The sequence below is a fragment of the Delphinapterus leucas genome, chromosome 2 (genome assembly GCF_059928025.1).
Source record: "Delphinapterus leucas isolate spDelLeu-1000000601 "Yukka" chromosome 2, BTC_Dleu_Yukka2, whole genome shotgun sequence".
Taxonomy (NCBI): Eukaryota; Metazoa; Chordata; class Mammalia; order Artiodactyla; family Monodontidae; genus Delphinapterus; species Delphinapterus leucas.
Window position 1 is genome coordinate 150464991 of NC_143130.1, and position 23233 is coordinate 150488223.

At 36.8% G+C, this 23233-nt stretch overlaps 1 protein-coding gene across 7 annotated transcripts in view; it reads left to right on the forward strand.

Annotated features, from left to right (window-relative positions):
* The window catches only part of PCNX1 (pecanex 1), a 172472-nt gene that overhangs the window by 19751 nt on the left and 129488 nt on the right, over positions 1–23233 (forward strand). For all 7 annotated transcript variants that reach the window (XM_089907905.1, XM_030763392.2, XM_030763391.2 and 4 more), the window contains exon 2: positions 11126–11334. In XM_089907905.1, coding sequence (XP_089764031.1) covers positions 11126–11334 — 209 coding nt within the window. The remainder of the gene's footprint in view (positions 1–11125; positions 11335–23233) is intronic.

Sequence of the window (23233 nt, forward strand, 5' to 3'; positions counted from 1 at the left end):
GTTGTGGAGCACAGGCTCCGGATGCGCAGGCTCAGTGGCCATGGCTCGTGGGCCCAGCCGCTCCGCGGCATGTGGGATCCTCCTGGACCGGGGCACGAACCTGTGTCCCCTGCATCGGCAGGCGGACTCTCAACCACTGCGCCACCAGGGAAGCCCCTGATGACTTTTTAAGCTGAAGCCAATGCTCATTTACCATTCCAAAAATTCTAGGGCCCTTAAGAATTATGCTAAATCTACTCTGCCTGTGCTCTATTGGAAAAGCAAAGCCTGGGTGACAGCACATCCATTTACAACATGGTTTACTGTATATGTTATGTCTCAACAGTAGATCTCACTCTTGAGACCTACTGCTGAGAAAAGAAGATTCTTTTCAAAATATTACTGCTTATTGACAATGCACCTGGCCCCTCAAGAGCTCGGATAGAGATGTACAATGAAATTCTTTTTTTTTTTTTTTCATGTTTGCTAACACTATCCATTCTGCAGCCCATGGATCAAGAAGTAATTTTGGGCACTTCCTTGGTGACCCAGTGGCTAAGACTCCGCGCTCCCAATGCAGGGGGCCCGGGTTCAATCCCTGGTCGTGGAACTAGATCCCACATGCTGCAATTAAGAGTTCATATGTTGCAACTAAAGATCCTGCATGCTGCAACTAAAGATCCCACATGCTGCAACTAAAGATCCCCGACACTGCAGTGAAGATCCCATGTGCCCCAACTAAGACCCGGCACAGCCAAATAAATAAATAAGTAAATAAATATTTTTTTAAAAAAGGAGTAATTTCGACTTTCAAGTCTCATTATTTAAGAAATACATTTCTTGGGCTTCCCTGGTGGCGCGGTGGTTGAGAGTCTGCCTGCCGATGCAGGGGACACGGGTTCGTGCCCCGGTCCGGGAGGATCCCACATGCCGCGGAGCTGCTGGGCCCGTGAGCCATGGCCGCTGGGCCTGCGCGTCCGGAGCCTGTGCTCTGCAACAGGAGGGGCCACAACAATGAGAGGCCCGCGTACCGCAAAAAAAAAAAAAAGAAAAAGAAAAATACATTTCTTAAGGCCATAGTTGCCATAGATAGTGATTTCTCTGGATCTGGGCAAAGTAAATTGAAAACCTTCTGGAAAGTATTCACCATTCTTGATGCCATTAAGAACACTTGTGATTCATGGAAGGGGGTCAAAATATTGAACATTAACAGGAATTTGGAAGAAGTTGATTCCAACCCTCATGGATGACTTTGAGGGGTTCTGGACTTCAGTGGAGGAAGTAACTGCAGTTGTTGTGGAAATACTAGAGAACTAGGATTAGAAGTAGAGCCTGAAGATGTGACTGAATTGCTGCCATCTCATGATAAGAAAAAAAATTTTTTTTTTTTTGGCCACACCACGCAGCATGTGGGATCTTAGTTCCCCGACCAGGGATTGAACCCACGCTCCCTGCAGTGGAAGCATGGAGTTTTAACCACTGGACTGCCAGGGAAGTCCCTCATGATAAAATTTTAACAGATGGGGAGTTGCTTCTTAATGGATGAGGAAAGAAAGTGGTTTGTTGAGATGGAAACTACTCCTGGTAAAGATGCTGTGAACATTGTTGAAATGACCGAGGATTTAGAATATTACAAAACCTTAATTGATAAAACAGTGGTAGGGTTTGAGAGGATTGACTTTAATTTTGAAAGATGTTCGAGTGTGGGTAAAATGCTATCAAACAGTGTTGCATGCTACAGAGAAATCATTCATGAAAGGAAGATTCAGTCGATGTGGCAACCTTCATTGCTGTCTTATTTTAAGAAATGGCCACGCCCACCCCAGCCTTCAGCATCCACGACCCTGATCAGTCAGCAGCCATCAGCATGGAGGCAAAACCCTCTACCAGCAAAAAGAGTATGATTCACTGAAGGCTCAGATGATGTAGTGTTTTTTAGCAAAGTATCTTTTAATTAAGATATGTTCCTTTTTTTAGACATAATGCTTGCACACTTAATAGACCACAGTATAGTGTAAATGTAACTTATATGCACTTGGAAACCAAAAAATTAATGTGACTCGCTTTATTGCGGTGGTCTGGATCCACACCCACGATATCTCAGAGGTATGCCTGTATAAGACTAGATTCCCCGACTCCCCAACAATTATCCCTCAGCAAAGAAAGAATTATCATATTACCAGAGTCGTTACAAAGTCTTTTATATTACCTGCTGCTTGCTCAGTTACTTTTTTCACCCAGTTGCTTTTTTGTGTTTTCAACAACATTTTTTTTTGTTAAAGTCCTAAAAAACTTATCAATAGATATAGTAACTATTACTAGGGTTATAACTTAATAATTTGCAAGTATTGAATGTCATAATAAATTATTAAAGGTAAAATAATATGTTACTCAGTTATGGAGATAGGAATATGCATTTATGATGTGAATGGAAAAAGAACAGTTGTCCTAATGAAATGCAAGTGGATATTTGTTATAAACAGAATTTCCAGTAACAGCATCATGTACTTTTAAAAAGTCTTGTGACTTAAATGACATATACCAAAATGATGATGATGTGCTATGTAAGCCTATGTTAAATAACTCATGGCTTTTGTGACGAAGAAAGCTCTGTTGCTAAAGGTATATGTAAATGAATTGAACAAAAGTGTTTTATGAAATAGGGTAGAAATATAGTATATCTAAATATATTTTATAGAACATTTTAACTGTAAAGACATTGACTTTCAGCAAAATTTACAGGTTCAGATTGTCTAAAAGCCTTTTCTTTCCTTGTTGGGAAAATTAAAAGTATAGGAAAATTCCTATAAAGTATAGGAGATAACTTTAGTCCATCAGTATACATCCTTGCTTTTATTTCTTAGGACTCTTATTCCCTCCCTTATTTTTCACATTTGTGCCCTGACTTCTCATTTATGTTTTATATATGCCTATCCTGCCTATCTTTAGTGCCTAACACATATTATTGGTGATGAGTTGTATGTACTATATTACTTTGGTCTCTTTGCAGCTTGTTAATATGTATTTTTGAATGTTGCTTTCCTATAAAGAACATTCTACTGTAAATACAAATATATGTTTTAGAGTGACATAAATATAAAATGCAAATATAAACAAAAATATCTAGTTTTTTTAATGATTGTATTTAAATAGTATGTAGATAAAATTCAAACTTCTGCAGAAATATGGATAGGCTCAAGTTCCAATAGTCACTTGTAAACCAGTGCCTTTGGGGAAAATGTATTCTGAGTTTGTTCGAGGTTCTTAGCTGGCCTGCTGAAATCAATTTGACTCCCTATGTAGTTGGAATTCTAGGAAGTTATATTTTGGGTTTTTTTCCTGTGGGCAAGTATGCCTGAATCCTGACATTGGGAGTAGTTTCTTTTTCTTCTGCAGCCCGTCCTATGAAAGGAGGTATTTACCTGCAGTGCTTAATCGTCAGCCTCCGAAGGGGGCTGTGACAAGGGCCGAATCCCTAGAGTTAGGGTTGTGACACAACGGCTTTCCTAAGTCCTTTGGGGGCAGCCTACATACAAAAACCCTAAGGTTTAAAAACAGTCCTTTTCCTTCTGATCCAACCTCTTTCTTTACCCCTAATTAATAGTCATTGTCTACAATTTATGGGCAATATTTGGTTGCTAAGACCTTCTCCCTCCCTTTTCCCCCAACATCTCTCTGTTGACCAGAAATGAAAGGGGGTACAGATATGGAACTTAATTCTGCACTTTGCAGGAAGTAGCTTATGCATTTATCTTTTTTTGTGAATAAGCCAGAAGGGATTTTCCATCAGGATGAGGAAGTACAGGTATTTCCACAGCTTCAGGTATACCAGTAGAAAAGCTAGAACCCAGGGCCAATTGGCTATCTTGGTATAGCTTTATGAAGACTGGTTCTTAATTCTTTGCCCGGTTGGCCATTTGTGCCCAGTAGAATAGCCATAGGCCTGATGCATTTGGGGGTAGGCTATGGAAGGAAGGGAGTACCCTTGTTATCGCTGTCTAGTTTTTCTTCTGAAAAAGTTTTAAGAAAAGTTAGTCTGGATATTATTGATGGATGGAATTTATAATTTAGGACAGGATTAGTATCTGTGGTTCCCTGTCCCATCCCCAGGGCATAAGGCATACTGCTTTCAAATTCTGCTAATTTTTGTTTTTATTTACCAGATTTTTTTGGCTATAATTTTATTTTTACTTCCTTTTCTATTACATGTTGACAGAGCAGACAGGACTTTAAAGCTAAGAAAAATTTAAGTTCAGTTTTTCTGTCTAAATATCTCAGTGATTGTTTATGTTGTAGCTCGGTAAAAGCACCAACTACCTTGGTAGTTGGCAACATTCAGTGATCCCAAATCACACAAGGAGAGAAGCTTGGACTTAAAAGGAATAATCTGAATGAATTTAGTGTTTTGAACTTGGAAGCAAAACTGTTACTCAGTTTTTTCTTATAGCTGGATATCGAACTATGATTTATCGTAAGGCAGCAAAGAAAGGCCTCAGGGGAATGACAGTTGTATTTATTAATTACAAATTTATGGCTAAACATTTTGAGGAAAAATATCTGATTAAAGAAGATGTGTAGAAACGTGACCTTCTTGTTATCTATTTGTTTTGAAAGGCTGACCTAAATTTGTTTTTTCACTTCTACGATTCTGTTTTGTTTTTCTTTTCTTTTGGCTGTGCCACACGGCTTGTGGGATCTGTGGGATCTTAGCTCCCCAACCAGGCATTGAACGCAGGCCCTCAGCAGTGAGAGCACGGAGTCCTACCCAGGGAAGTCCCTTCTACGATTCTCTTAACAAGTTAATCTACTATTTTAGAGACAGTGAGGTTCAGTCTTCAGTGTTTGCGTCAGAAGTTTTCCTTCATAGTACAGAGAGACCCTCTGCCCCTCGTCCCTAGTTAGTTTCTTTTCATGAAACTTTGTCAGATAGTTTCTGAAAGCCATTGTTTTTCTCATTTTTCCAGTGATTTCTGTGGAACCAGTGGAATTTTCCATGATAATCCCAAACCAATGCTTTCTGTGTAAATTGATAGACTTTCTCACTGAAAGGGAAGAGCAATTACTGTCCTATGTTTGCTAGCAGGTACTTTGCTTCATAGTTGGATGAAACTGGGGATGTTGGAGATTATAGATTTGTACTTGGCATATATGAGGGGGAAGTGCTTGATGATCTTTTGTTTGGTGATGATATCTCACTGGTGAGAGAAGAAAATAAACTTTGATTTAGAGCAGGTATCAATAAACTACGGCCCATGTAGTTTTTGTGTGGCCCATGAGCTAAGTAAGAATGGTTTTTACAGTTTTTAGTGGTTGGAAAAAAATCAAAAGAAGAGTAATACTTTATGCTATGTAAAAATTAAATGAATTTCAAATTTCAGTGTCTACAAAGTGTCCATAGAGTTTTATTGGAAAACACCATGTTCATGTTCACGTTCATGTATGCTGCCTATAGCTGCTTTCAGACTACAACAGCAGAGTTGAGTGGTTATGACAGATCATATGACCTGCAAACTGTGAAATATTTTTTGTTTCAAACAGAAAAAGTCTGCCAACCCCTGATTTAGAGACAATTGGGTATCATGATGAAGAGCAAGGACTCTGGAGCCAAACTGCTCCTTAACGTCTCATTCTGAGACCTTGAGCAAGTTACTTACCTCTTTGTGCTTCAGTTTCTAAATTTGTAAAATGGGAAGAATGATAGTGCTGACTTCATGAGGTGATTGTGAAGGTTAAATGAGTTAATATACATAAAGCAGTTAGAAATGTGCCTAGCACGTGGTGTTCACTAAATGTTAGATGTTAGTTGATATCTCAGTATGTTAGTTGGCACTAAGTATTGTAACATGAACTGGAAAAGATGCAGTGAAATCAGTTCTAATTGAGAACAGCTACAAATATATTAAGGAAGGATACGCATTTGTTAACAGTATGCTTCAGATCTCGACTCAGTGGTGTAGAAAATAGAGAAAATAATTAAGATTCCACCACAAAGCATAGACAGTGAACATAATGTCTTTACATTGCTGCACAATGAAATGAGCATTGTGTAAAAGATAGCTTTTCTGCCATGCAGTGTGCCTGCCATAGGGGAGAATTATTCACTTGAGTTTTGAAATGAAATGTAAGATAAATTTACTTCATGGCACTGTTAATTCCGGTATGACCATTTCTGTGATTCCGAGTGGCTTTCTCAAGAGTCCTATCAGAAATATATTTGGCGTCTTGAATAGCTTGAACCTATCATTCCTGGCTGAAATAACACAACTTTTTAACGTTCAGGATAAACTGTCAGAATTTAAGAAGTGGTGTAAATGGCTCAGTCTCCTAGCTTGTTTCTCAACATTTGACTTTCCTCACCAGAGAGAAAAGAGTGAAACATTTGTCCGTCTAACTTTTTAAATTGTAGTAAAAAACACGTAACATAAAATTTACCATTTTAACACATTTTTAAGTGTTTTGTTCAGTAGTGTTAAGTATATTTACATTGTTGTGGAATGCATTTCCAGGACCTTTTCATTCTGCAAAACTGAAACTCTACACCCATTAAACAACAACTCTTCACTATCTCTCCCACCAGCCCATGGCAACCATCATTCTGCTTTCTATTTCTATGAATTTGACTACTTTAGATACCTCATATAAGTGGAATCATCCAGTATTTTGCCTTTTTGTTACTGGCTTATTTCACTTAGCATACTGTTCTCAAGGTTCATCCGTGCAGCAGCATGCGACAAGAGTTCATTCCTTTTGGGCTTCCCTGGTGGCGCAGTGGTTGAGAGTCCGCCTGCCGATGCAGGGGACACGGGTTCGTGCCCTGGTCCGGGAAGATCCCACATGCCGCGGAGCGGCTGGGTCCGTGAGCCAGGGCCGCTGAGCCTGCGCTCTGCAACGGGAGAGGCCACAACAGTGAGAGGCCCGCGTACTGCAAAAAAAGAAAAAAGAAAAAGAAAAAAAAAAAAGAGTTCATTCCTTTTAATGTTGAATAATGCATCATACATATAGACCACATTTTGTTTATCTATTCGTCCATTCATAGACACTGCATTGCTTCCATCTCTTGGCTATTGTGCATAATGCTGCTGTGTACATGACTGTCCAGATATCTTTTCGAGATCCTGCAGTTTATTCAAGATTCGATTTATTCTTTGGAATAAATACCCAGAAGTGGAATTGCTAGATCATATGGTAATTCTATTTTTAATATTTTTGAGGAACCACCATACTGTTTTCATAGAGGCTGCATCATTTTACTGTCCCACCAACAGCGTACAGAGGTTCCAATTTCTCCACACCGATGCCAACACTTGTTATTTTCTGTCCTTTTTTTTTTTTCTGGTTAATTGATAGTAGCCATCCTAATGGGTATGTGGTAATATTTAATTGTAGTTTTCATTTACATTTCTATTCATCCAACTTCTAAGAGGATTGATCTTATGTAAAGTATCTAACATAGTTCTTAGTAAGGAGGCTTACTACAATTTTGGGGGCTATGTTTGATCTGAATATCTAGAGCTCTCTGACAGCTGTTAACACTTCCTGCCATTCAGGGATGTATAATTGAGAATTAAGATTTTTTTTTAACTTCTTGCAAATAAGGTGACAAACGGCCTTGATGTGGAACTTGACCTATTGATAAGGCATCCATTAATGAGAAGAATATAGATCATGTCTTTGTAAAAGATGAAAGCTAATATACTCTTTTTCTAATATGAAAACCTTTTTATCACTATTAAAATTTTAGCTCTCTTTTCTAACTATAAAAGAAATACATGCTTATTACCAAAAAATCAAGAAAATACAGTAAAACGTAGGTTTACATTTGGAATACAACACATTGTATATGTACAGTTAATGTTGCTGCCTGTAGCTGTAGTTTTTACTGTTATATTCCATTGGTAACTAGTCTGCCGTTTTCCATTTTCCTTTTGATTTTCAATTGAGGTCCCCCCCCCACCCCCAGTTTTTGGTAAAAGTCTTATGCTGCGAGTGTAAGAGTTTCTTTCATTTTTATGCTTATGAGAGAAATTGCTGGATCTTGGGTGATGTATCTATCAATTTATATTTCTACTAGCAGTTTACAAGAGGTCTGGTTGTCCATACTTAATTTTGTCTGATTTCTTAATTTTTGTTCATTAAGATGGGTGTTAATGATATATTGTTGAGGTTTTACATTGTATTTTGCTCATTACTGATGAAGTTGAACATGTTTTCATGTTGTTTTTATTGGCTGTTTATATTTTTCTGTGTAAGTTCTGTCTGTTGTCCTTTATTTTCATTGGTCTGCCTCTTTGTTATTGATTTTGAAGGAATCTTTATATTTATTCTTTATATAATATAATATATATACACATACATATATAAATATATACATATTGCTATATACAGTGATACATGTTTTTAAAATAATTAATTAATTTCATGGAAAGTCATTTTATTTTAAATACAGCAGTGTGTACATGTCAATCCCAAACTCCCAATCTATCCCTCCACCCGACTTTTCCCCCCGGTAACCATAAATTTGTTTTCTAAGTCTGTGAGTTTGTTTCTGTTTTGTAAGTAAGTTCATTTGTATCATTTTTTTTTTTAGATTCAGCATATAAGTGATATCATATGATATTTGTCTTTCTCTGTCTGACTTCACTTAGTATGACAATCTCCAGGTCCCCCCTGTTGCTGCAAACGGTATTATTTCATTCTTTTAAACGGCTGAGTAATACTGTATATATGTACAATATTACTTGTATATATGTACCACACATCTTTATCCATTCATCTGTCGATGGACATTTAGGTTGCTTCCATGTCTTGGCTGTTGTAAACAGTGATGCAGTGAACATTGAGGTGCATGTATTTTTCTGAACTATGGTTTTCTTCAGATATATGCTAAGGAGTGGGATTGCTGGATCGTACAGTAGCTCTGTTTTTAGTCTGGAAATGAGGGTGTTGAACTAAATGATCTCCAAGAATTCCAGTTCTTAAGTGAACATATCATATGGAAATCAGCATCATGCAGAACTTCTATAAATATTCTAAGCAGTGCATGTGTTTGTATGTATTTATGTGCATGTTTACTCTGAAATTTTTGTCAATTTGTGTGTGTGTGTTTCTGTTTGGAAAAAGTTTTTCAGGGAACTTTTTTTTTTTTTGCAATGAATGTTATATTTATTAAAGCTATAAATTAACTTAGAATTTTAAACTCAACTCTTTAAAAATTGAACACATTTTAACAATCATTTTTAAGAGATTCGGTTTTTTCATGTAGCTTAAGATCCCTTGAATTTAAATTGCATTTATAAATTTTAAGTAAATTACGTAAATTATCTAACAAACCTTTTGGAGTACTTAACTCTTCTAAACCTGATATTTATGGATTTTGTAAGATTTTAAATACATTTTATAAGCCTAGATCTGCTATTCAATGACATTTTAAATTGAAATCACCAGTGTAATTTTTTAGATACACTAATATGAAGGGCTTCTTAATCTAAGCATTTAAAAATACCAAATAGGACTTCCCTGGTGGTGCAGTGGTTAAGCATCCACCTGCCAATTCAGGAGGCACAGGTTCGATCCCTGGTCTGGGAAGATCCCACATGTCGCGGAGCAGCTAAGCCCGTGTGCCGCAACTACTGAGCTTGTGCTCTAGAACCCGCGAACCACAACTACTGAAGTCTGTGCGCCTAGAGCCTGTGCTCCGCAACAAGAGAAGCCACCACAGTGAGAAGCCCGTGCACCGCAATGAAGAGTAGGCCCCGCTCGCCGCAACTAGAGAAAGTTGCAGCAATGAAGACCCAACGCAGCCAAAAATAAATAAAATTAAAAAATTAAAATACCAAATATTTACCTATTATGCCTACACTCAACCCAAAAGTATTAAACTTTAGGCTTGATTTACTTTCTTTTCCCGCCTCCCAGTTCCAACCCACACTGTTTCCCTCTCTCTACCTCCCAAATAACTGTCTTATTTTTTAAACTTTTATCATATCTGTCTTTGAAACCTCCCTGGTTCATTAGAACCTTTTCAATTTCACCTTCTCAAGCGATTTGAGGATATCTTTCCAAGTAAATTTAGAGCCATGTTCTCAGATTACTGAGGTGGAACCTTATGAAAACATGTGAAATCTAGAGCTGTAAACACCTGGGATGATTTTTTTCTCATGAAAAGGGGCATAACTTGAGCCTAGTTTTATAGGCTTTCCTAACAGTGACTCTGAGTCATGCCTTCCAAGTGGGCTGTTCTCCAGCCTGCCATCCCCGGACTCAACGTCCACATCACTGAATTCTCAGGTATGATGGCTGTGCAGTCCCCACGCCCAGGATGCTTCTGACTTATTTCAATAAATCTATTTATTGCTTGATTCTATTCTGTATTCTTTTATTCGTTTTATTTGGCAGGTTACAATTTTTCAGTATTTTAAGCATTTAAGTATTTTAAAATAAAACATTTGGATTTTGAATGTCCCCCATGTCTTTATCTGGTTTTATAGTCATAGTTCTAAGGTTATTCTCATAAGTTTTAACTTGGGATTTTCTAGAACACAAAGTTTATATCCTAAAAAAAAGTTACAGGGAGCACATAAACAGAGATTATATGTATTTGGATCACAACCCTGTCTTATTCACATATTATATAATGTGATACCTTAACTCTCTACTTGTATTATAAGCTTTCTGGCATGGACTTTGTAACAGTGCTGTCCAGTGGACATATATTGTAAGCCACATATGTAATTTAAAACTTTTCTAGTAGCTACATTAAAAATAAAAGTAACAGATGAAATTAACTTTAATAATATATTTTATTTAACCCAATATAATCTAAATATATTTCAACGTGTAATCAGTATAAAAATTGAGATATTTTGCGTTCTTTTTTTCATACTGAATTTTCAAAATCTAGTGTTATTTTATTCTTAGTGCACATCTCAATTCAGGCTAACCACATTTCAAGCACTCAATAGCCACACGTAGCAAGTGGCTACTGTATTGGGTGGTGCTGTCTTATACTTTTACAACTTAGTGCTAGGAACACAGTTGTTGCTTTGTGTGAGAATGTGTGTGTTTATTATTTTAGTTACAGATTTCTCTCATTGAATAAAGTATAAGATATTTAAAAATTCCTATCTTTATTTTCTTTCTCTTTAAGGCCCTTCCTTCTTCCATGATTATAGTAGCAGTCTATTGTCCTGTGATAGCTGCTGTTTTCATTGTTCTGAAGATGGTCAACTATCGACTCCACAGAGCACTTGATGCTGGAGAGATTGTAGATAGGAACACAAATGATTTCACAGATCAGCGAGCCAGAGCTGAGCAAGGCAACTGTTCAACGAGGAGAAAAGACAGCAATGGCCCAAGGTAAGGAAACCCATGCCACTCAGTTTGTAACGATGTACAGTGATGCATGTGTACAGTGATGTGATTATTGTGTCATGCCTGTTCTGTTTACCGGCTTTTAAGGCAGTGGTAGATCTTACCACTGTTGATACAGTGACAAGTGTGATTGTCACATTAGACCACAGCAAAGCTGACTGGCTCTCTGGGGATAAATCAGTATCCTTGGCCTTGTTAATAAATAACATTTTAGAACAATAATAGTCATAATAGTGTAATAGTTATTCATACCAAAGACCAAAACCAATGGAAAACAGGTTAAAGAAATAATAAAATATGGCTTTATAAATCTAAGTATTTGTTTTTATACATATAAATAAAATGTGTATATATATCTTAAGCAAACTGATAATATTTTACTTGACATTTATAATCTACAGTTTTCATTTTATCCATTGTAAATTTTTTTCAATTTTTTATTGTCACCTTAGAAAACTTAGCTGTTCCTTCCCTAGATCTTAGCATGACTGACTTCCTAGGGTTTAACTCTGTGTAGCTGTCACCCCTTTCTGGAGGCGTTCCTGGAGCCTGTCTCAGCTAAAATAGTCTCCTACTGCCCTCAGTCACATTCTATCCCATTACCTTGGCCTCACCCACTTTCACTTTCTGACAGAGGGATCTATTTATCATAGTCAAAAGGTTATAGTGACTTTATAGAAATAATAGGTGTCCCTAATATAATTTTTAAACAGCTGCTATATGAGCACTTGACATTTTTAAGTTCATACAGTCCTCAAAAACAATTCTATGAGATGGTTGCTGTTATTATCCCTGATTTGCAGATGTGGAAAGTGAGGGGAGAAAGATCAAATAATCTAGGCTGTCAAGCTCTGGAGGCAAGGCCATGCTTTTAACCACTATGCCATGTTTCCAGTCAGTATAATATGAAATATTTCAGGTTCAAGATATAAATAATATCACTAAAAGTGGGTACTCAATATCTATTAAGACAGGTAATGTTTCTGTATATTCTCCAGTGCACTGAAAGCCTTCATCCTTTTTCAGTTACATTTTCCTCCATCCCTAACACGATTACCCTGTTTGTTCATTGAACAGATATTTTACCTTATAATAATTTTGTTAATAGCATAAATCACTATCTGAAATTATCTTACTTAATCATTTGTTTGCATTTATAAGCTTTTTGAAGGCAGGGCCTTGTTTTTCTTACAAACTATTATATTCCCAGGTTCCAGAACAGTGTCTTGCACTGATAGGTACTCAGGAAATACTTTGAACTACTGAAAATACTATTTCTGTGATAGTATTTTTTTGTTTGTTTCTTTGTTTTTTTATACAGCAGGTTCTTATTAGTCATCAATTTTATACACATAAGTGTATACATGTCAATTCCAATGGCCCAGTTCAGCACACCACCATCCCCACCCCACCTGTGGTTTTCCCCCCTTGGTGTCCATACGTTTGTTCTCTACAACTGTGTCTCAACTTCTGCCCTGCAAACCGGCTCATCTGTACCATTTTTCTAGGTTACACATACATGCGTTAATATACAATATTTGTTTTTCTCTTTCTGACTTACTTTACTCTGTCTGACAGTCTCTAGATCCATCCACATGTCAACAGATGACTCAATTTCGTACCTTTTTATGGCTGAGTAATATTCCATTGTATATATGTACCACAACTTCTTCATCCATTCATCTGTCGATGGGCATTTAGCTTGCTTCCATGACCTGGCTATTGTAAATAGTGCTGCAATGAACATTGGGGTGCATGTGTCTTTCTGAATTATGGTTTTCTCTGGATATATGCCCAGTAGTGGGATTGCTGGATCACATGATACTTCTATTCTTAGTTTTTTAAGGAACCTCCATACTGTTCTCCATAGTGGCTGTATCAATTTATATCCCCACCAACAGTGTAAGAGGCTTCCTTTTTCTCCACACCCTCTCCAGCATTTGTTGTTTGTAGATTTTCTGATGATGTCCATTCTAACTGGTGTGAGGTGATACCTCATTGTAGTTTTGATTTGCATTTCTCTAATAATTAGTGATGTTGAGCAGCTTTTCATGTGCCTCTTGGCCATCTGTATGTCTTCTTTGGAGAAATGTCTGTTTAGGTCTTCTGCCCATTTTTGGATTGGGTTGTTTGTTTCTTTAATATTGAGCTGCATGAGCTGTTTATATATTTTGGAGATTAATCCGTTGTCTGTTGATTCATTTGCAAATATTTTCTCCCATTCTGAGGGTTGTCTTTTCGTCTTGTTTATGGTTTCCTTTGCTGTGCAAAAGCTTTCGTTTCATTAGGTCCCATTTGTTTATTTTTGTTTTTATTTCCATTACTCTAGGAGGTGGATCAAAAAAGATCTTGCTGTGATTTATGTCAGAGTGTTCTTCCTGTGTTTTCCTCTAAGAGTTTTATAGTGTCAGGTCTTTTGCATTTAGATCTCTAATCCATTTTGAGTTTATTTTTGTGTATGGTGTCAGGGAGTGTTCTAATTTCATTCTTTTACATGTAGCAGTCCAGTTTTCCCAGCACCACTTATTGAAGAGACTGTCTTTTCTCCATTGTATATCTTTGCCTCCTTTGTCACAGATTAGTTGACCATAGGTGTGTGGGTTTATCTCTGGGCTTTTTATCTTGTTGCATTGATCTATGTTTCTGTTTTTGTGCCAGTACCACATTGTCTCGATTACTGTATCTTTGTAGTATAGTCTGAAGTCAGGGAGTCTGATTCCTCCAGCTCCGTTTTTTTCCCTCAAGACTGCTTTGGCTATTCGGGGTCTTTTGTGTCTCCATACAAATTTTAAGATGATTTGTTCTAGTTCCAAAAGAAATGCCATTGGTAATTTGATAGCAATTGCATTGAATCTGTGGATTGCTTTGGGTAGTATAGTCATTTTCACAGTATTGGTTCTTCCAATCCAAAAACATGATATATCTCTCCATCTGTTGGTATCATCTTTAATTTCTTTCATCAGTGTCTTATTGTTTTCTGCATACAGGTCTTTTGTGTCCCTAAGTAAGGAGACAAAAGACCTACCTAGAGAGACAAAAGGTAGGTAAAATACCTACAATTCCTAGGTACTTTATTCTTTTTGTTGCAATGGTAAATGAGAGCGTTTCCTGAATTTCTCTTTCAGATTTTTCATCATTAGTGTATAGGAATGCAAAAGATTTCTGTGCATTAATTTTGTATCCTGCAACTTTACCAAATTCATTGATTAGCTCTAGTAGTTTTCTGGTGACATTTTTAGAACTCTCTGTGTATAGTATCATGTCATCTGCAAGTAGTGACAGTTTTACTTCTTCTTTTCCAATTTGTATTCCTTTTATTTCTTTTTCTTCTCTGATTGCCGTGACTAGGACTTCCAAAACGTTGTTGAAAAATTATGGTGAGAGTGGACATCCTTGTCTTGCTCCTGATCTTAGAGGAAATGCTTTCAGTTTTTCACCATTGAGAATGATGTTTGCTGTGGGTTGTTTGTATATGGCCTTTATTATGTTGAGGTAGATTGCCTCTGTGCCCACTTTCTGGAGAGTTTTTATCATAAATGGGTGTTGAATTTTGTCAAAAGTTTTTTCTGTATCTATTGAGATGATCATATGGTTTTTATTCTTCAATTTGTTAATATGGTGTATCACATCGATTGATTTGCGTATATTGAAAAATCCTTGCATCCCTGGGATAAATCCCACTTGATCATGGTGTATGATCCTTTTAATGTGTTGTTGGATTCCGTTTGCTAGTATTTTGTTGTGGATTTTTGCATCTATGTTCATCAGTGATATTGGTCTGTAATTTTCTTCTTTTGTAGTATCTTTGTCTGGTTTTGGTATCAGGGCGATGGTGACCTCATAGAATGAGTTTGGGAGTGTTCCTTCCTGTGCAATTTTTTGGAAGAGTTTGAGAAGGATGGGTGTTAGCTCTTCTCTAAATGTTTGATAGAATTCACCTGTGAAGCCATCTGGTCCTGGCCTTTTGTTTGTTGGAAGATTTTTAATCACAGTTTCAATTTCATTACTTGTGATTGGTCTGTTCATATTTCCTATTTCTTCCTGGTTCGTTCTGGGACGGTTACACCTTTCTAAGAATTTGTCCATTTCTTCCAGGTTGTCCATTTTATTGGCATAGAGTTGCTTGTAGTAGTCTCTTAGGATGCCTTGTATTTCTGTGGTGTCTGTTGTAACTTTTCCTTTTTTATTTCTAATTTTATTGATTTGAGTCCTCTCCCCCTTTTTCTTGATGACTCTGGCTAATGGTTTATCAGTTTTGTTTCTCTTCTCGAAGAACCAGCTTTTAGTTTTATTGATCTTTGCTATTGTTTTCTTTGTTTCTGTTTCATTTATTTCTGCTCTAATCTTTATGATTTCTTTCCTTCTGCTAACTTTGGGTTTGGTTTGTCCTTCTTTCTCTAGTTCCTTTAGGTGTAAGGTTAGATTGTTTAGTTGAGATTTTTCTTGTTTCTTGAGGTAGGCTTGTATAGTTATAAACTTCCCTCTTAGAACTTCTTCTGCTACATCCCATAGGTTTTGGATCATCGTGTTTTCATTGTCATTTGTCTCTAGGTATTTTTTGATTTCCTCTTTGCTTTCCTCAGTGATCTCTTCGTTATTTAGTAGCGTATTGTTTAGCCTCCATGTGTTTGTGTTTTTTACGTTTTTTCCCCTGTAATTCATTTCTAATCTCATAGCATCGTGGTCAGAAAAGATTCTTGATATGATTTCAATTTCCTTAAATTTACTGAGGCTTTATTTGTGACCTAAGATGTGATCTATCCTGTAGAATGTTCTGTGCGCACTTGAGAAGAAAGTATAATCTGCTGTTTTTGGATGGAATGTCCTATAAATATCAATTAAATCTATCTGGTGTATTGTGTTATTTAAAGCTTATGTTTCCTTATGAATTTTCTGTTTGGATGGTCTGTCCATTGGTGTAAGTGAGGTGTTAAAGGTCCCCCACTATTATTGTGTTACTGTCGATTTCCTCTTTTAGAGCTTTTAGCAGCTGCCTTTTGTATTGAGGTGCTCCTATGTTAGGTGCAAATATATTTATAATTGTTATATCTTCTTCTTGGATTGATCCCTTGATCATTATGTAGTGTCCTTCCTGTCTCTTGTAACATTCTCTATTTTAAAGTCTATTTTATCTGATATGAGTATAGCTACTCCAGCTTTCTGTTGATTTCCCTTTGCATGGAATATCTTTTTCCATCCCCTCACTTTCAGTCTGTATGTGTCCCTAGGTCTGTAGTGGGTCTCTTGTTTACAGCATATATATGGGTTTTGTTTTTGTATCCTTTCAGCAAGCCTGTGTCTTTTGGTTGGAGCATTTAATCCTTTCACGTTTAAGGTAATTATCAATATGTATATTCCTATGACCATTTTCTTAATTGTTTTGGGTTTGTTTTTGTAGGTCTTTTTCTTCTCTTGTGTTTCCCACTTAGAGAAGTTCCTTTAGCATGTGTTGTAGAGCTGGTTTGTGGTGCTGAATTCTCTTAGCTTTTGTTTGTGTGTAAAGCTTTTGATTTCTCCATCGAATCTGAATGAGATCCTTGCTTTGTAGAGTAATATTGGTTGTAGGTTCTTCCCTTTCATCACTTTAAGTATATCATGCCGCTCCCTTCTGGCTTGTAGAGTTTCTGCTGAGAAATCAGCTGTTAACCTTACGGGAATTCCCTTGTATGTTATTTGTTGTTTTTCCCTTGCTGCTTTTAATAATTTTTCTTTGTCTTTAATTTTTGCCAATTTGATTACTATGTGTCTGGGCGTGTTTCTCCTTGGGTTTATCTTGTATGGGACTCGCTGTGCTTCCTGGACTTGGGTGGCTATTTCCTTTCCCATGTAAGGGAAGTTTTCGAGTATAATCTCTTCAGATACTTTCTCGGATCCTTTCTCTCTCTCTTCTCCTTCTGGGATCCCTATAATGCTAATGTTGTTGTGTTTAATGTTGTCCCAGAGGTTTCTTGGGCTGTCTTAATTTCTTTTCATTCTTTTTTCTTTATTCTGTTCCGTAGCAGTGACATCCACCATTCTGTCTTCCAGGTCACTTATCCATTCTTCTTCCTCAGTTATTCTGCTATTGATTCCTTCTAGTGTAGTTTTCATTTCAGTTATTGTATTGTTCATCAGTTTGTTTGCTCTTTAATTCTTCTAGGTCTTTGTTAAACATTTCTTGCATATTCCCGGTCTTTGCCTCCATTCTTTTTCTGAGGTCCTGGATCATCTTCACTATCATTATTCTGAATTCTTTTTCTGGAAGGTTGCCTATGTCCACTTCATTTTGTTGTTTTTCTGGGGTTTTATCTTGTTCCTTCATCTGGTACATAGCCCTCTGCCTTTTCATCTTGTCTGTCTCTCTGTGAATGTGGTTTTTGTTCCACATGCTGCAGGATTGTAGTTCTTCTTGCTTATGCTGTCTGCCCTCTGGTGGATGAGGCTATATCTAACTCTGTGATAGTATTTTTAATGACTACACTGTATTCCATTTTGTGGGTATACAGTACCTTAATTTAGCTATCTTGTTTTTAGTTATTTCAATTATTTTCTAATTTAAATTTGTGTTAGATTACTGTGATGTTCAAAGTTTAAATGACTAAATTTTTTATCATGATTTAGCAGAAGTAGAATTACCGGAAAGCTACACCCATTTTAAAGTTTCTCAATATAATTGCCAAATTCTGAAGATTTTTACCTTTTCATTACTGTGATCAGCAGTTTGCGGGCTTCTTTTTTTGTACTTTTCACTACACTATTTAGTATTTTCACAAACTGGTAAATAATTCATTGTTTACTTTTTTCAGTTTTTGGATTACTAGTGAAATGGAGCTATTTTTCTTGTGCTGTTCCATTTATATTTGTTATTTTGTGAATTGTATATTTTTCTGTTGGTGGTTAGTTTTTTACTATTGATTTGAAGAAGATATTTATGAAGGATATCATTTTGTGTCAAATACTTTTCCTCAGTTTATGGCAGTTTATTTATATATTTATATGCCACAATTAATTTTTCTGTGATGTGTTCCATTCAATGAAACTTTATTAGTTCTGTCTTTTTTTGTGTGTGTGTGGTACGTGGGCCTCTCACTGTTGTGGCCTCTCCTGTTGCGGAGCACAGGCTCCGGACGCGCAGGCTCAGCGGCCATGGCTCACGGGCCTAGCCGCTCCGCGGCACGTGGGATCCTCCCAGACGGGGGCACAAACCTGCGTCCCTTGCATCGGCAGGCGGACTCCCAACCACTGCGCCACCAGGGAAGCCCCACAGGGTATTTTCACGTTCAGTTTTACTAGGTAATACAAGCTGTTTGCCAAAACGATTGTACCAATTTATACTCTCACCGTTAGTATGTGAAAGCCCATATTGTTTCATATCCTCAGTCTTTGATTTTGGTAAGTTTTAACAGTTTGCCATTTTAACAGTTAAGTGTTAGATGTGTCTCATTTTGACTTTAGTTAACCTTTCTGATTACTAATGAGGCTGAGCATCTTATCTCACATATATGGTCTATTTAAGTTTTCTGTTCTTTCCGGTGCCCATTCGTTTCTTTTTTATTTTTCTTTGGAGTTCTCTTTTTCTTATTGATTAAGAAAAGCGAGTTTAAAAAAATATATTCATTTTACTACTCCTTATTGGTTATGTACATTACAGACATCTTTTCCCAGTTTGTAGCTTGTCACTTTGCTTTTCTTAAGGTTTCTTATGATTATCGTACATTCTTAAATTTAATACACAGTTTATCATTTTTGGTAATTAACAATTTTGTGTTTTGTTTAAGAAATTATTTCTACACAGATATCAGAAGAATACTCTCAGAAAGATTGTCTTTTTAAAGTTTCATGTTTCTTTTGTTTTCACATTTCAGTTTTGTTGGAAATTATGATCTGTTGTAAGGTAGGGATTCAGGATTTGTTTTTTTTCTTTATAAATAACTGGTTTAATCAGTATTTGTTAAACAGAGTATCTTTTCCTTGGTGATCTGCAGTACTCATTTTGTCATAAATTAAGTTTTCATACATGGTGGGTATGTTTCTGGGCTCTCTTCTGTTCTGTTGATCTAGTTTATGCCTGTGCAGTTACCACACTATCCTAAGTGCTTTATAACATGACTTTTGATACCTAGTGGGGCAAACCTCGTACCTCGTTCTTTTTCAGGAGTTAATTTGCTACCGTCAGCTCCTTGATTTTTTTTTTTTTTTAAATAAATTTACTTTATTTATTTATTTTTGACTGCTTTGGATCTTCATTGCTGTGCGCAGCCTTTCTCTAGTTGTTGCGAGCGGGGACTCCTCTTCGTTGTGATGTGCAGGCTTCTCATTGCGGTGGCTTCTCTTGTTGTGGAGCACGGGCTCTAGGCCCACGGGCTTCAGTAGTTGTGGCACGTCAGCTCTAGAGCTCAGGCTCAGTTGTGGCACATGGGCTTAGTTGCTCCACGACATGTGGGATCTTCCCAGACGAGGGCTCGGACCCGTGTCCCCTGCATTGGCAGGCCAATTCTTAACCACTGTGCCACCAGGGAAGCCCCTCCTTGATCTTTGATGTAAACTTCAGAGTCTACTGGGCAAAATCTACAAGAACTTAGGGTTTTTATTGGAATTACACTGGCTATGTAGATTCCTCTGCTGAGAATTGTTATCTTTACAATATTAAATCTCTCCATTTATTTAGTCTTCTTTAATGTCTTTCAGTAAAGATTTATCATTTCTCCATTAAACGGCTTTCATAGGGCTTCCCTGGTGGCGCAGTGGTTGAGAGTCTGCCTGCTGATGCAGGGGACGCGGGTTCGTGCCCCGGTCCGGGAAGATCCCACGTGCCGCAGAGTGGCTGGGCCCGTGAGCCATGGCCGCTGAGTCTGCGCGTCTGGACCCTTTGCTCCGTGACGGGAGAGGCCACAACAGTGAGAGGCCCACGTACCGCAAAAAAAAAAAAAAAAAAAAAAGGCTTTCATAGCTTTTATTAAATTTGACAAATTATTTTATAGTTTTTCTGCTATTATATGATTTTTTCTATTTACCTTTTGATTTTCTCCCTTTAAATGTAGCAGTTTACTTTGTATCCAGCAACCTTATTAAACTCCCTTATTAATGGTAAAACTTTGTAGGTTATTTCTTGATTTTCTGTAAATGATGACAGTTTTATTTCTTCCTTTCTAGACCTTATGTTTCTTGTTTAACTTTTCATTGGGTATAACTTCTCACACGTGGTTAAATTGAAATAGTATTGGTGTACATCCTTGTCTTTTTAGGAGTGCTTTTAAGTTTCACCATTAAATAAGGTCTTTGTTGTAGATTTTTGCTTTCGACATCTCCTTTCCCCCACTCTCCCACTTGTAAATCTCCGTTCTGAACAAAAATGAACAGGAAAACAGATACACTTATTTCCAGAGCCTATCACTATGCTTGGTACACTAGAGCTGTCATTTGGTTGCATGAATGAATGAATATAGTAGGACTGACTACTTGTGCTTCTTGTTGTCATTGGCTGTGGTATAGCAGCTCAGAAATGCTTGTTCAATCTTTATCTTAGAGAAAGAGTCAAAGCCATTAATGTATGTATTACAATTCTAACGTTTCATCAGAGGAAATTAGCACACTGAATTTTGGAATTTGAATACAATTATTTGGAGACAAACCATATTTTTTTTCCATTTCTCATTCAGTGATGCTTACTGTATTGTAAATTAAGGATTCATTTAAAATATACACAGGTGAATTTTAGGCTAAATTTTCTGAAGATTTATTCTGTTTAGGGAGTTTGCTTTTATCTATTCATAAAGGAATGTTTATGAATGTTCCTTTGAGGAACATCGTTGTGATCTAGATTAGATTTGTAAATTTAGTACTGTGCCGGTTCTGTGAAGTTCTAATTAAAGCCTGAGCAGTTTATGATACTGATAATCAACAAATTAATTTGTGAAGTCTCCTTTATAATTCAGATCAAACCCTTTCTGCTTTTCTGCATTTCCCTGTACCTGTTTTTATTTTTAAACAGATGAGGAAATTAAGGCATAAAGGTAGAGATTCCCTGAATTTGGTGTACTGCTTACTGCAGTAGACCACTTTGCTTCTGTGAGAATTGTAAACTACTTACTTTCCAGGTATGTGCTGAAATTTCCATTCCTGAAAATCTGCAAGTCTTGCTAATAAAGAAAATCCTTACTCAGTCAATTTATATGTTAGGACACCAACAGCTGACTAAAAGGTCTGCTCCTGAATTTGTAGAGAAGAGAAAGGTACAGTAAGTTTGCAAGAGGATATATTTTTTCTACAAAAGGAGCTGTTTGTTTTTTCCTTTATCTTTTTTTCTCCCTTAATACCTTCTTCCCACTCAATGTTGACCATTGAGCATTATTTCTAGATTATTGTTTCTCCACTGGAAATGACCTTGCCCCCCAGGAGACATTTGGCAATATTTGGAGACATTTTTGGTTATCACAGGGAGAAATGCTACTGGCATCTGGTGGGTAGAGGTCAGGGATGTTGCTAACCATCCTAACAATGCACAAGATGGTCTCCTACAGTCGAGAATTATGTGGCCCAAAGTGTCAGTAGTGCTGAGGTTAAGAAACCTTCCCTAGATAATGGTGTTTCTTTTGGTTTTGAACTGGAAAGAGAACTTTAATGCCTGTTTGTTAAAAGGCATTATTGGTGTCTTAGACTATAGCCTTTAGAGTTAGACCTGGTGTTCAAATCTTTTCTCAGTCCTTACTGGTTATGAGTACTTACATTCATGTGTGAAGGAAAAAACCCAGAAAGAGCAGATATGATAAAATATTGTGGAGTGATGAGGAAGTATTATTTGTGTCCTCCCTTCCCACCTGAACTCCATATACCAATGACTTGGCTTATTTTGTTTACTCTTGTGAGACCTTAGGCAAGTTTTTATACCTTTCGGTTTTCAGTTTTTTCATCTGTAAAATGAGGATGATAGTATTTATATCATAGATTTTTAGGGGAATGTTTCATGAGAAAATGCAAATAAAGCATGCAACCCTATGACTGGAATGTATTAAGTATTTAGTAAATATTTGCTTTGTTATTAATAATAATTTTATGTTCCAATTATAATCATTTAGACTTGCTATCAGAAGTGATGTATAAAACTGGGTAAGATTGTCCATCAGCTGATGAATGAATAAACAAAATGTGTTCTATCCATACAATGGAATATTATTTGGCCATAGAAAGGTATAAAGCACTGATACATGCTACAACATTGATGAACCTTGAAAACATTGTGCTAAGTGAAAGAAGTCAGTTACAGAAGACCACATATTATGTGATTCCATTTATATGAAAAAACAAATCCAGAATAGGCAAATTTATAGAGACAGAAAGTAGATCAGTGGTTGCTTAGGGCTGGGGGGAGGAGGGGTGGGAAGGGTAATAGCTAAATGGGTTTGCTTTTGAGATGATAAAAATGTTTTAAAATCAACTGTGGTGATGGATGCACAACTTTATGAATATACTAAAAATCATTGAATTGCACAGTTTCAGTGCGTGAATTGTAAGGTATGTGAATTACATATCGTTAAAGCTGATGCATATAAACTTTATCCTTTCTGTGACATAGAACATTTTATTCCTTGATCTTCACCTTGGTCTCCATCTTCTGACTTCTTTACAATCTTAATTAGAGAATGCATTCCAATGGAGTTAACAGTATTGCTTGTTATTACTCATCACTAGTTCAGTGGGTGACAGCTGCCTGTATATACACACTTGAGATTTTGCCAAGTTAGAAAAATATTTCTCATTCCGGTCTAGATAACTGTGTGACTTAACACCAAATGGCCAGCAGATTTGGTCATACTCCACTTTTCTCACACAGGGACATTTGTATGCGGACTTGGCCATCATGTTTGTAACTGAGTTCCATTATGTTTTATTTTTATAAATGGGTAAC